Source organism: Phacochoerus africanus, chromosome 2, assembly GCF_016906955.1.
Source record: "Phacochoerus africanus isolate WHEZ1 chromosome 2, ROS_Pafr_v1, whole genome shotgun sequence".
Lineage (NCBI taxonomy): Eukaryota > Metazoa > Chordata > Mammalia > Artiodactyla > Suidae > Phacochoerus > Phacochoerus africanus.
Window position 1 is genome coordinate 239158154 of NC_062545.1, and position 13602 is coordinate 239171755.

General features: G+C 42.8%; 1 protein-coding gene across 9 annotated transcripts in view; it reads right to left on the reverse strand.

The window, feature by feature from the left end:
• RNF38 (ring finger protein 38) overlaps positions 1 to 13602 on the reverse strand; it is a 130140-nt gene that overhangs the window by 60375 nt on the left and 56163 nt on the right. For 4 of the 9 annotated variants that reach the window (XM_047767926.1, XM_047767925.1, XM_047767924.1 and 1 more), the window contains exon 2: positions 12943 to 13013. In XM_047767926.1, the coding sequence (XP_047623882.1) occupies positions 12943 to 13013 (71 nt within the window). Of the gene's footprint in view, positions 1 to 146; positions 489 to 658; positions 777 to 12942; positions 13014 to 13602 lie in introns of those variants that run through there. The other 5 variants (XM_047767932.1, XM_047767927.1, XM_047767933.1 and 2 more) reach the window with 4 other exon arrangements.

The window sequence follows — 13602 nt, forward strand, 5'->3', positions numbered from 1 at the left end:
TTCCTCCGAACCTCCTCATTGCTGCCCCGGGAACAAAGAGAGCCGGGCCGCGCCCCGCCTAAGAGCGACTAACCACATCTCCAGCACAACCCGCAGGCTCCCAGTGGCCTGAGGCTCGGCCCGTCCCGCCCTCGCGCAGCCAGTACCTGCGAGGAGAGGCTCCGCCCTGCGGGGCTACTCCCGCGGTTCCTCGCTGGGCCGCCGCCTCCTATTGTGACCGCTCGCCCAGCCAGCGGCCAGCTCGGCAGATCCTCCGTTCCCGGGCCTCAACCCCGGAACCCCGGCTCCGACCAAGGAGCTGTCACGGCGCTTCCTTCCTCCTGGCACCATCACACGGGCCGCGCCAGGAAAAGACGGCTGCAGGCCCAGGATTGACAGAGTGGATTAACGCCTCGGGGGCTCCATCCTCTACGCCCCCGCGCCCCAACCGCCCGGGCAGCCGCACGGCCCCGAACAGCGGCACGAGGGGCCCCGCCCCGCTGTGCCCCGCCCCGGTGCTCACAGACGAGGCTCGCGGTGCGCCGGCGCACTACCTTCCGTTGCGCGCGATGCCCCCGCCCCCCGCTCGCTGCTAGGCCGCAAGATGCGCGAGCACGCGGCCCTCCCACTTCTAGGTCTGGGTCGCTCCCCCCCGCCCCGCCCCCTTGCCAGAACCAACCTAAAGAGCACAAGCAGCTAGAGACCGCCAGACGCTCCGCCCCTTTCCCCCTCGGCGGGTCTGTGCACACCGAGCCCCCTTTGTTTCCACCCACAGGGGAGGGGGCGGGGCGGGCTGCGCGCGTCCCGGCGCGCGCGACTGGGACTAGTTCCGGCAACAGAGCCGACGTGCAGTGCCCATGCGCAGCCCCGCCCCGCCCGGCCCGCCGGTGCCCCCCCCACCAGCGCCCAGAAAGGCCACTGCGGTGGGTGGGCGGAGCCTCTCTAGGCGCACTTCTCTCCCTATCTGCACGACCGTGCCTATCACCTACCACCTACTTAAACCATCAAACAGTAACTGATCTCACTCAAATTCCCAATACAATATGTATTCATGTGACCCAAGTGTTAGAAATTTTTATTAATATAGAGGGAGATGATTTTTGTCCAAGGTGTCTCACAATGGAAAGTTAGGTTCAAACACAACTTGTCCAATTGTACGGCTCAATTAAACCTGACAGTTACTCCCGCTGAGGACTGGAAATGAAATGGGTATGAAGACAGAAGCTTCCTCTTTAAGATCTCATCACATTCAAAATCTAAAAGAGGAAGTAAGATCTTCCATAAAAGCGCAAAAAATACAAGAACAAAGTAGTTTATAAGCGGTATCAGAGGAAAGGCAGGCAGGCAAGGGGGTATTATTGAAAAAGTGGGCATTAGATAGGAATTAGATGATGTCTTCAAGGATGGTGATCATATTTTAGTCCAATCAGCAAAAAAGCCAGGTTCTAGTTCTTTTGGCATTAACTAAACCAGTCTCTTTCCTGCTCTGGGCCTCAGCTGCCTCTGATGGAAAACTAGGGAATCATACTAAAACGATGTTCCAGGAACCTCGGAACCTCTAAGGAGAATAACACCAAATGGTAATTATTTGTATACATTTGTCTCCCATATCAGATTGCTTGAACTGTTTTGACTCTGTAACCCAAGCTTCAAACCTACAGCCTGAACCACAATAGCAGGTTCTTAGCAACAGCTGAATTCAAAGTTCCAGCAATAAGGAGAAGGTATGGAGAAAAGGAAACTCTCCCACACTGTTGGTGGGAATGTAAATTGGTGCAGCCATTTTGGAAAACAGTATGGAGATTCCTCAAAAAACTGAGTTTTGTCATATAATCCAGCAATCTCGCTTCTGTGCATCTATCTGGACAAAACTATAATTCAAAAAGATACACGCACCTCTATGGTCACAGCAACACTAGTCAAAACAGGCAACACATGGAAACAAATGTCCATTCATGCATGAATGGATAAAGAAGATGAGGTACATATATACAATGAAATACCACTCAGCCATAAAAAAAAGAATGAACTGGAGTTCCCGTCGTGGTGCAGTGGCTAACGAATCCGACTAGGAACCATGAGGTTGCGGGTTTGGTCCCTGCCCTTGCTCAGTGGGTTAACGATCCGGCGTTGCCGTGAGCTATGGTGTAGGTTGCAGATGTGGCTCGGATCCCGCGTTGCTGTGGCTCTGGCGTAGGCCGGTGGCTACAGCTCCGATTCAACCCCTAGCCTGGGAACCTCCATATGCCGCAGGAGCGGCCCAAGAAATAGCAACAACAACAACAACAACAAAAGACAAAAAAAAAAAAGAATGAACTAATGCCATTTACAGCAACAGGGAAGGGATCGAGATTATCATAACAAGTGAAGTAAAAAAGAGAAAAATACCATCTATCACTTATATGTAGAATCTAAAATGACACAAGTAAATTTATCTATGGAACGAAAGAAACAGACTCACAGACATAGCGAACAGACTTGTGGGTGCCAAGGGGGAGTTGGGGTGGTGAAAGGATGAGTTAGGAGTTTGGGATTAGCAAATGCAAACTACTGTATATAGACTGGATAAACAACAACATTCTACTGTACAGCACAAGAACTATATTCAATACCCTGTGATAAACCATAATGGAAAAGATTATGAAAAAGAAGTATATACGTAAACCTGAATCACCTTGCTGTACAGCAGAAATTAACATTGTAAATCAACTATACTTGAATAAACAAATTAAACCCAGCCAACGCCCCCCCCACACACAAAATTCCAGCAATAAAATCACAGGCTTTTACAACTCCTGCACAAAGAGAAACTAGAATAAGATAATAGACCCCCATGAATATGTCCCCTCACCCATTATAGAGCACAGTTATCTAGCCAACTCTTTCCTCCAAAGCCTTCCCTGCCAGTCTTCCAAAGCAGTCAATTTGGAGATGATTATATCCAAACTTTAAAGTATTTTTTAAAATTTCATTTAATTGTATAGAGTCATAAATCCCAACCACATTTTAAGTGCATCCAATGTAAATCCATTTCTCTGAATCCCTCACAATTCCCCCTTTACTGCTGTGGATTCACCTAGCCTTACAGATTTTCCAACAGAATCTCAGGTGTACAAGCTTCCTTACATAAGGAAAGAAGGACCGCTCTGTGATTTCCTCCTTTCTTCCCCTTCCCTCCTTCCTCTTTGCTTTTTAGGGCCACCCACACTCATGGCATGTGGAAGTTCCCAGGCTGGGGGCTGAATCAGAGCTACAGCTGCCAGCCTACACCACAGCCACAGCAACGTGCGATCCAAGCCACATCTACGACCTACACCGCAGCTCACGGCCACACCAGATCCTTAACCCACTGAGTGAGGCCAGGGATTGAACGTGCATCCTCATGGATACTAGTCGGATTCACTTCCACTGAGCCACAACGGGTACTCCCCTATTTGTGAATTTTTTTCCCCCCATAATACAGACTACTATGAAACAGCTTTCCTTGTTTACTCGGATACAGGCTATGGGATGAGAGGTGGAAATAGAAAAAAAAAAAAAAAAAAATTGGCAACAGGGAGGGAAATTACTATTTGGAAGCTGTCCAATCACAAGAGTCAGAGATTCCTTCAGCGCTGAATCTCAGCAGCAAAAGTCTACTACTGTCCTCCAGGGTTCCTAACCCTTAGGCTTTTGTGAATCCTTTATGAGGCAAACTCTTTGAGAACACCCTTCTCAAATAGTTAACATCTTAGCTAACTGGGTCTGAGGGCTTCATCCAAGAAGTCTATCTACATGTGAACAATGCACCTGTATCTCAAGGTTAATTAGTTTGAATCTGTACTCCAATTTCTTCTCTAATTGATTTCTTAGCCAGAAAATCTGGTGCCCTGCTAATAAACACCCAATGAGGAGGTTAAGTTTCAAAGTGGGCCACTGACCACCTAATGTGGCAGGGAGTAAATTAGAGCAGTTGCTCAACCCCAGTCCACCTAAAATTTAATTGGTGTCTGTCCAAAAAAGGTGGGAAGTCCTGCTGGAGATGTGTCCAATGAATCTGCAATGATTGAAATGTTCAACGTGTTCTTCCAAAAGGTAGCCATTAGCTACACACATGTGGCCGAGTAAGCACTTGAAATGGGCTATGAACTGAGCAGGATTGTTTAAATAGCCACATGTGGCTAGAAGACAGCACAGCACTTGTAGGGAAATCAGCTGCTCGTAGCAAGAGCTTTTTGAGAATTCTGACTTCAAGGCTGATCTTTAAAATTTGTTTTCAGAAAGTTCTTGTCGTGGCTCAGTGGTTAATGAATCTGACTAGGAACCATGAGGCTGCGGGTTTGAACCCTGGCCTTGCTTAGTGGATTAAACGTTGCTGTGAGCTGTGGTGTAGGCTGCAGATGCGGTTCGGATCCTGCGTTGCTATGGCTCTGGTGTAGGCCGGCGGCTATAGCTCCGATTCGACCCTTAGCCTGGGAACCTCCATATGCTGTGAGAGTGGCCCAATAAATGGCAAACAAAACAAAAAGACAAAAAAAATAAAATTTGTTTTCAAGCTAAGGGGGAGGCAGGAGGGAGTGGGATGGACTGGGAGTCTGGGGTTAGTAGATGCAAACTATTACAGTTAGAATGGATAAGCAATGAGGTCCTACTGTATAGCACAGGGAACTATATCCAATCTCTTAGGCCATGATGGAAGATAATCTAAGAAAAAGAATGTATATATATATATGTATGTATAACTGGGTTACTTTGCTGTACAGCAGAAATTGGCACAACACTGTAAATCAACTAAACTTTAATAATAATAAAAAAAGTAAAAATTCATCTTCATGACAAAAGTGAAAACTGTGAATGACTACTAAAGCTTCTTTCTGGAGTACCCGAATCATGTAAATACCCTCAACTTCTAAAATAAAAATATACCAATACATTGCTTACCAAACAGATAAATACTGTAGTTCCTTCAAATGTATCTGGTCATTGGGTCTACCTTGGTGCCCTACCATTCTAAAACAAGGGAATAACTGCTGAGATTTTTTTTATTGGGCTGCAGTGGATCTAGAGATGAATTAGGTGGTACTGGCATCTTTACAATATTAAATCTTCAACCCACAAGTAAGATGCATCCTTCTGTTTACCTGAGTTGTTCATTTTTTTTAATAATGCTTCACAGTTTTTTGTAAAGGTCTTGAACATTTGCTCTTGGGTGTATTCTAGTTTTTACAATTATTAATTCTAATAATTTATCTTAATTTTTTCGGGTTTTCTACACATGGAATTCTGTTGGCAGAAAATGACCAATTTTTCTTTCCAACATGTTTTCCTCTTGTCTTTTCTTACTGCACTGGCTTGGATCGCCAGCTCAGAGATAAATAGATACAGTGAGAACAAACATTTCTGTCTTATTCTAAAACTTGAAAACTTCCAACATTTCACTATTAAGTATGAGGTTGGCAGTAGGTTTTTCATAGATCCCTTTAACAAATCAAGGGCGTTCTCTTTTATTTCTAATTCATTAAAATTTTACCATAAATGGATGTTTAATTTTATCACAATTTTCTGCATCTATAAGATAATCATGGTTTTTCTGTTACTGAATGAGTTACATTTATTGTTCTTTGGCAGTTAAAACAACTTTACATGCCTAATAAAATCATGCCATATTGTACTACCCTTTTTATATACTGAGGAAGTGAGGCTCTGTGACTACTGAAATTAGCTCATCAAAGGCCAGAGCACCTACGTGGTTCCCTTGGGACAGTCACTTTTAGAATCAAGCTGCCATGCTGTGAGGAAGCCCATGCTACATATAGTTACTCAGGCTAAGGGCCCCAGCTGAAGTCTCAGCTGACAACCAGCATCAACCAATAGATATGTGAATGAAGGCATCAAGCTGACTCTAGCCTTAGCCACCATCTAATGCAACTACATGAGAAATTCCAAGCAAGAGCCCCCTAGCTGAGGAAGGAAATGCTAGAGCCATGAAAGATACTAAAAGATATGCTTTGCACCACTGAGTTTTATGATTATTAACTGCACGGCCATAGATAATCAGTACAGCTGAGTTTGATTGATTGATTGATTGATTTTGCTTTTTAGGGCCACACCCGCAGCATATGGAGGCTAGGGGTCTAATCAGAGCTACAGCTGCCAGCCTATGCCACAGCCACAGCAAAGCCAGATCTGAGCCCTGTCTGCGACCCACACCACAGCTCATGGTTTGTACTTATGACATAGTCTATTTCTGTTTACCCACATTTCTCTAATGAATACGGGTCATGGGGAGATTTGTTTTTTGTTTTTTACACATAATGGGCAAGAACAATAAAGGATCTTTAAGTGACTTTGTTTTAACTGATCAGAGAGTTAGGAATGGCTGATTAACATATAAAAAGATGCTCAGCATACTTAGCCATTAGAGAAATGCAAATTAAAACCACAACAAGGAGTTCCTTCATGGCTCAGTGGGTCAAGGATCTCCTGTTGTCACTGCTATAGCTCTGGCTACAGCTGTGACATGGGTTTGATCCCTGGCACAGGAACTTCCACATGCCACGGGCATGGCAAAAAAAAATAAAGAAATAAGATGCCACTTCACACTCACTACAATAGCTATAATTTAAAAGACAGCTGCAAAAAAAAAAGCGTTAGCAGAGTTCCCATTGTGGCTCACTGGTGACGAACCTGACTGCTATTCATGAGGATGCAGTTCCATTCCTGGCCTTGCTCAGTGGGTTAAAGGAGCCTGAGTTTCGGTGAGCTGTGGTGTAGGTTGCAGATGCAGCTTGGATATGGTGTTGCTGTAGCTGTGGCTGGCGGCTGTAGCTCCACTTAGACCCCCTAGCCTGGGAACTTCCTATATGCCACAGGTGTGGCCATAAAAAAAAAAAAGTGTTAGTAAGGACATGAAGAAACTGGAACCCTCAAGCATTTGCTGGAATACAAAATGGCACAGCCACTTTGGAAAAATTTGGCAGCTCCTCGGCATGTTAAAAATCATGTGACAATAAATAAAAACTTACTTACAGGCAAATTTCACACCAGTGTTATTCATAATAATCAAAACATGGAAACAGGAGTTCCTGTCGTGGCTCAGTGGTTAATGAATCTGAGTAGGAACCATGAGGTTGCGGGTTCGATTCCTGGCCTTGCTCAGTGGGTTAAGGATCTGGCATTGCCGTGAGCTGTGGTGTAGGTTGCAGATGCGGCTCGGATCCTGCATTGCTGTGGCTGTGGCGTAGGCTGGTGGCTACAGCTCCGATTAGACCCCTAGCCTGGGAACCTCCATGTGCCACGGGAGGAGCCCTAGAAAAGGCAAAAAGATTAAAAACAAAAAACAAAAAACAGGAAACATGGAAACATATCCACTAACAGGTAAATGGATAAACAAAATGTGCTAGGCCCATGCAATGGAATATTATTCACTCATAAAAAGGGAGAAAAAGTACTGATTCATGCTACAACATGGACAAATCATGTAATCATCATGCTAAGTGAAAGAAGTCAGACACAAAAGGCCACACATTGTTTGATTTCATTTATATGAAATGTGCAGAACAGGCAAATCCATAGAGATAGAAAGATTAGTGACTGCCGGGAGCTGCAGAGGGAAGGAATAATGGGGAGCGACTGCTAATGGGTATGGGATTTTTTTTGGGGGGGTGATTAAAGTGTTCTAAAATTAGATGGTAGAGGAGTTCTCTTGCGGCACAGTGGGTTAAGGATCTGGCATTGTCACTGTGGTGGCTTAGGTCACTGCTATGGCACAGATTCAATCCCTGGCCCAGGAACTTCCACCTGCTGAGGGCACAGTCAAAAAATAAATAAATAAAATTTTAAAAAAGAAAGTTAGAAAGTAGAGATAGTTGAACTCTTTGAATATACTAAAAACCACTGTTTGCAAAGAAGAGAATTATTTTATACAAATGTAACTAAAAAATTCTGTTAAAGTTCCAGGAGTTCCCATTGTGACTCAGTGGGTTAAGAACCTAACTAGTATCCATGAAGACTCAGGTTCGCTCCCTGGCCTTGCTCAGTGGGTTATGGATCCTGTGTTGCTGTGGCTGTGGTGCAGGGAAGCAACTGCAGCTCTGATTCAGCCCCTAGCCTAGGAACCTTCACATGCCCCAGGTGAGGCCCTAAAAAGCAAAATTAAAAAAAAAAAAAAAATTGCCGTTACTTCTGAGGAGAGAGGTTGAAGGTAGTAATGTATATCTTTTTAAAATCAAAACGTAATTTTTAAAAAACTAAAAATTTAAAAGATCAAGATAAAAGGAAGTAGAAAGTAATGGAATAAAAGCCAGTAGCACATTTACAACCTTTTTGAAAGTAGTCTGTGTGGGATTCCTGGGCACAAACTGGATTGGTGCTTTCTTCCGTGACAAATGGACTGAAGGCTAGCACAACAAAGTTTTGGCCAGAAGAGATTTCTGCTCTGAGTAGCCATTCATGTACATGCAGTTTAGAAAGAATTCTCCCATTTCACTTTCGCAAATGGCCAGCCATCCTAGAAGACCAGGCCACTCTGGAAAAGTGCACCATTGAGGCTACAAATAAATTCATCTCACCTGAAAGAATGGTCTCCTTTTATGAAACTGTAAAATGTTTTATCTCATCCTCAGGACAGACATAATCCTCCCCCACCACACCCCAACCCTATGCCAAATGCCAAGCTTGTTCTCTCTGTGAAGATATGACTATTTAATCCCAAGGTGACATTAGTTGAGTCAGGATAACAGTATCTAAGTGAAAAATAAATTTGTGATCACAATCACATTTTTGTAGTATACTTTATACTTTTAAAGCACTTCTACATAACCATCACATTTGATCTGTACAATATAGCAACACACAATGTGAGGTTTCTTATAAAGAAGCACAAGAGTTCCCTTTTTGGCTCAACCCTAGTCTGGGAACTTCCGTATATCGAGGGTGAAGTATGAAGCAGGGCAGGGGGTCAGATTAGAGAAGCCTAGAATAACAAATAGTCATGAATCACAATGGAGGCCAAAAGGAGCTGTGCAAGAAAAACTGACAGGCAGACTGCCTGCCAACTGACTCGGCTTCACTGTGATTCTCCAGGGCCTTCTCCACTTGAACTTCTGTTTTTCTCTAAGCATGTCAGAGTTGAGTGGGTAAAGGTAAATTACAAATGGATTTCTTCAAATGGTAAAATATAGACTCTGGAGTTAAGTAGCTTGGGTTTGAATCCCAGTTTTTTTGTTTTGTTTTTGGCCCTAACCACAGCATATGCAAGTTCCCAGGCCAGGGATCAAATCTGAGACACAGCTGCAAACTATGCCACACTGCAGCAATGCTGGATCCTTAACTTGTGTGCCACAGTGGGAACTCCTGAATCCCAGTTTTACTGCTTACCAACTGGATAGCCTTGTGGAAATTACTTAATCTATGTCTTACATTCTTCACCTATAAATGGGGATAAAGCAACCCCTATTTCTTCTTATACTCCTACATTCTTTCCCTGATTTGTTATTCTCCACAGCACAAATGAACTAACAATATCTTTATTTATTGGCTTGCCATCTCTCTAACCCGCTTACAGAGAGAGCAAGCTCCACAGAGTAAGGATTCCTGTCCATTTGTTCAAAGCACTGTCTCTCATACCTAGAACAATGCTTACAGTAGGTACTCAAATATATAAAAAGGGTTTGCTACCTGGAAATTATGAGGTAAGATATTATGAATGAATATAAAAATATTGCTAGAAGGCTTATATGAATTGTTGTGACCAGTATAAACTGATAACATGAGAGTATATAACTCAACAGTATTTAACAATAAACCTCGGAGTTGGAATCAGTTCCTTCCAGCACTGCAGGTTACAGACAATGTACACCACCAAAGAAACTTAAGTTGGAAAACAGGCCAAACCATGGCATTTGGGGATTTACTAGCATTTCTAAGGTTGCAGAAGGAAGGTCCAACAAATTAACTGGTCCTCTTTCTCCTTGCCTGACCCTGGTTCCATCCCAATCACACATGAATTGGTAAAATTCAGACAACTTTTGGGAGGTCCCGTTGTGGCTCAGTAGTTAACAAACCCAACTAGTATCCATGAGGATGCAGGTTTGATCCCTGGCCTTGCTCAGTGGGTTAGGGATCCAGTGGTGCCACAAGCTGTGGTATAGGTTGAAGATGCGGCTTGGATCCTGAGTGGCTGTGGCTGTGGCTATGGCATATGCTGGCAACTGTAGCTCTGATTTGACCCCTAGCTTGGGAAGCTCCATATCTCATGGGTGTGGCCCTAGAAAGACCAAAAAAAAAAAGACCAAAAAAATCAGACAACTTTTAAGAAAAATCGCCTCTTGTCCCCAAATCTGAGAAATGGACCATGCCTGAAAGCTGAGTCATAAGCAAAGCATCAACATGTATGTGTTTTGACAATTTGTTCAGAATAGCCAGACGATTATTTCATGTGGCTTCTATTAGGGATAGAAGATCTCATCTAGCTTCAGCACTCCAGGGCAACTCTTGAACAAGACCATTCTTCCACTGGGGTCAAATCTTCCAAGTTTATTTTAATAAGGGGGTTGAATGAGCTATGTTCTATAATACCTTCAATTCTCAGAGTGAGTAAGAGAGAGAGACAGAACACACACATATTCAAGTGGTATGTATCAGGCAGCATGTCTTGTGTTGCTTTTGCAAAACCAATACCTTTTATTATAGAAAAGAAGTCAGAAGCTGCTACAAACATAAGAGATTTGATTCTTTTTTCTTTTTCTTTATGGCTGCACACGCAGCATATGGAAGTTCCTAGGTTGGGGTCAAATCAGAGCTGCAAGTGCTGGCCTATGCCACAGCCACAGCAATGGCAGATCTTTAACCCACTGAGCAAGGCCAGGAATCAAACCCGCATCCTCACAGACACTATGTTAGGGTCTTAACCCCCTGAGCCACAATGGGAACTTCCGAGATTTGATTCTTATCCAATCCACTACTCTCCTCCCCAGAATAATATCTTATTATTATCCATAATAATTATAATATCCCACTTATTCTGCTGTACACTTTTTTAATATAAGAATACACTTTTTGTATAATTTTTTTAGTTTTTTTGGCCACGCCCAAAGCATGTAGAAGTTCCTGGGCCAGGGGTCAAATCCTCGCCATAGCAGTGTCCAGAGCCACAGCAGTGACAACACTGGATCCTTAACACACTGAGCCATCAGGGAACACCTACTGTGCTTATTGTAATATACTACATAATTTATGTATTATGTTTATTTTTATTGCCTACCTCCTCAATCCTTGTTTTGGATCCTGATGTATTCCCTAAGCACCAAGAAATATAGCTGCCAACCAACAAGTATTATTTGCTAACTGAATCAGTTGAATAAATCATAAATATAGTTAAGAGACTCATCCATTCTCTCAGTTTCCCTCTGGGAAACAATCATCAATATATTCATGGTAGGCTGGAGAGAGAGGAGAGCAGTTTCTGACAGTTCTCTGATCTGCTGATCAGGTGACAGAATCCCTTAAAACTTTTCTTGTCTCCACCCTGTGTATTTCAGAAAAGATCCCTTATCATAAAAGCACAAAATTAGTCACACAGACATTCAGAAATTAGGAGGAAAACCATTTTAAAGTAGATACAAAGTATCTGGCAGAGGTGGATAGAAATCTCACCTCTAGACTCTAAGCCTAGACAAAACACAGCATCTCCACCATAAATGAACACATTACACAGGTGGAGGCACATTACACTTGGTAGGGGAAAGGAAATTTAACCTCCCAAACATCTTAACAATTATGAAACACAATGGTTTGTAATATTACTGATGGATTTTTGCCTTTTCTATCATCGGTCTTATTTTCAAATGCTCATTTCTAAAATCTGTGGTTTACAGAATTTTAGGGAGCTAGTTATACAGCCCAGAAGTCCCTTTCAGTGGCTTGTTTCAATAAGAAGTTAAAAGTTAAACCCATGCCTCTGGATTACTTTAATAAAAAGAAAGAATCTGGAATGCTAAAAGCATACCATTCTCTCTGTAAACAGACTGAAATCTGACTGAGCAGAGCTCACGAAGACAGAGGGATCAACATACAAAACAAAGAAGGCCATTTGGAAAATCCCAATGATCAGCCAACTTCTTGACTGAGTTCCAACAGGATGAGGGAGGAGGATCTTGATTAAAACAGCGGAGAAAAACATAACTTGGGTTGGTCTGCCTGGGGAAACTACTGAAGGAGTGATACATTCCTACATAAGACATAGGAAATGGGAGGGAACACTGGAAACTGATGATGGAAAAGACTAAATTTAAGCCCATCCAACAGCAGCAGCCAGAGGTTCCAAACAGCAGGCCCATATTAGTATGAAGGGCTGGGCCATCAAGGGTGCTGATGAATACTGGAAAGCCCCCAAAGACCAGTTTCTTTAGAGGTAAAAAGAACAGAAGCAAAATACCAAAATGAAACAAACTGCAAGTCTGGACCTACTTTAACAAAACAGGCCCAAAGCTGGCTTCTTTTGCCTGAATCAGACAGGTTCCATTCTCAATCCTCAACATTTAAATTGGGCTTTGGAAACAGAGCCAAAAGGTAATTATATGAAGACGTATAATATAACCAACTACAAACCAAATCGGAATGTCTAAGATATTTCAAAATGGAAATAGACACAAACTGCTGAGAGAGTTATTGGCTTTTGGGAGCACCTGCTCATATGTTAACATAATCCATCCAGGCTAAGAAGGAAGAGGAAACACAGTGAGGGAGACAGGGATGGCAGTAAGGAAATAAATAGAAGGTTTATCAGGAGTCCAGCCCACCTCCTGGGAATTATCCGCACGTTTTCTGGAAGAGCCTAATAATCTGGCACACAAATCAGCAAGGCTCTCTGCATCTGAACATTGTCACACTCTCCTGGCCCTATGTCCAGAGTTATGTAAGTGAATCCAGAGATATAAAGGCAACATGCATTTTCACCATTGTAGACATCAACACGGACCTCACCTTGTCACTGTCATCATGACAAATGTGGTCGTGATGGATGGACTGGCACTGAAAAGAAGCACCAACACTACCTACAAAAGAAAGGGAGGAAAAGTTAAGGCGCAATAAATTCCTTACATTTAAACTGCTTTCCAATTAAAAGTGCCTTTATATGCATCATCCCATCCAATCCTCGACAATACTCGGAAGTAGGCAGGACAGGGACTGTTATTCGTGCAGTTTTACTGAGCAAAACAAAACACAGAGAGACTGACTTGCAAAGTAGCAGTCAGTGAAATGGCACATCTGAAACCAGAACCCCATTATTCAAACCCTTAAATCACCACTTTCTACTATACTGAGACATTAGTTTTTGGAATAAGCCCACCTAGATAAGCATAACAGCCTTTAATTAGGCAAACTTCTATTTGGAAAAAAGTGTCCTGCTTTTCAGACTACATATAATTTCTTGGAGAAAAAAACTGACCCTATAAATTCTCTGCATACAAATAATACCATCTAAAACACAATATAAAAGATTATACATAGGTTTTTAATTACTTTAGAAAGTATGTATTTTTAATATACCGAACCCTTTGTTAATTTGAAGAACTATCTCCTAATAACTGCTCTAAGACAACAGTGACATTTCTAACCAAGAGGAAAACAAATGACCAATAA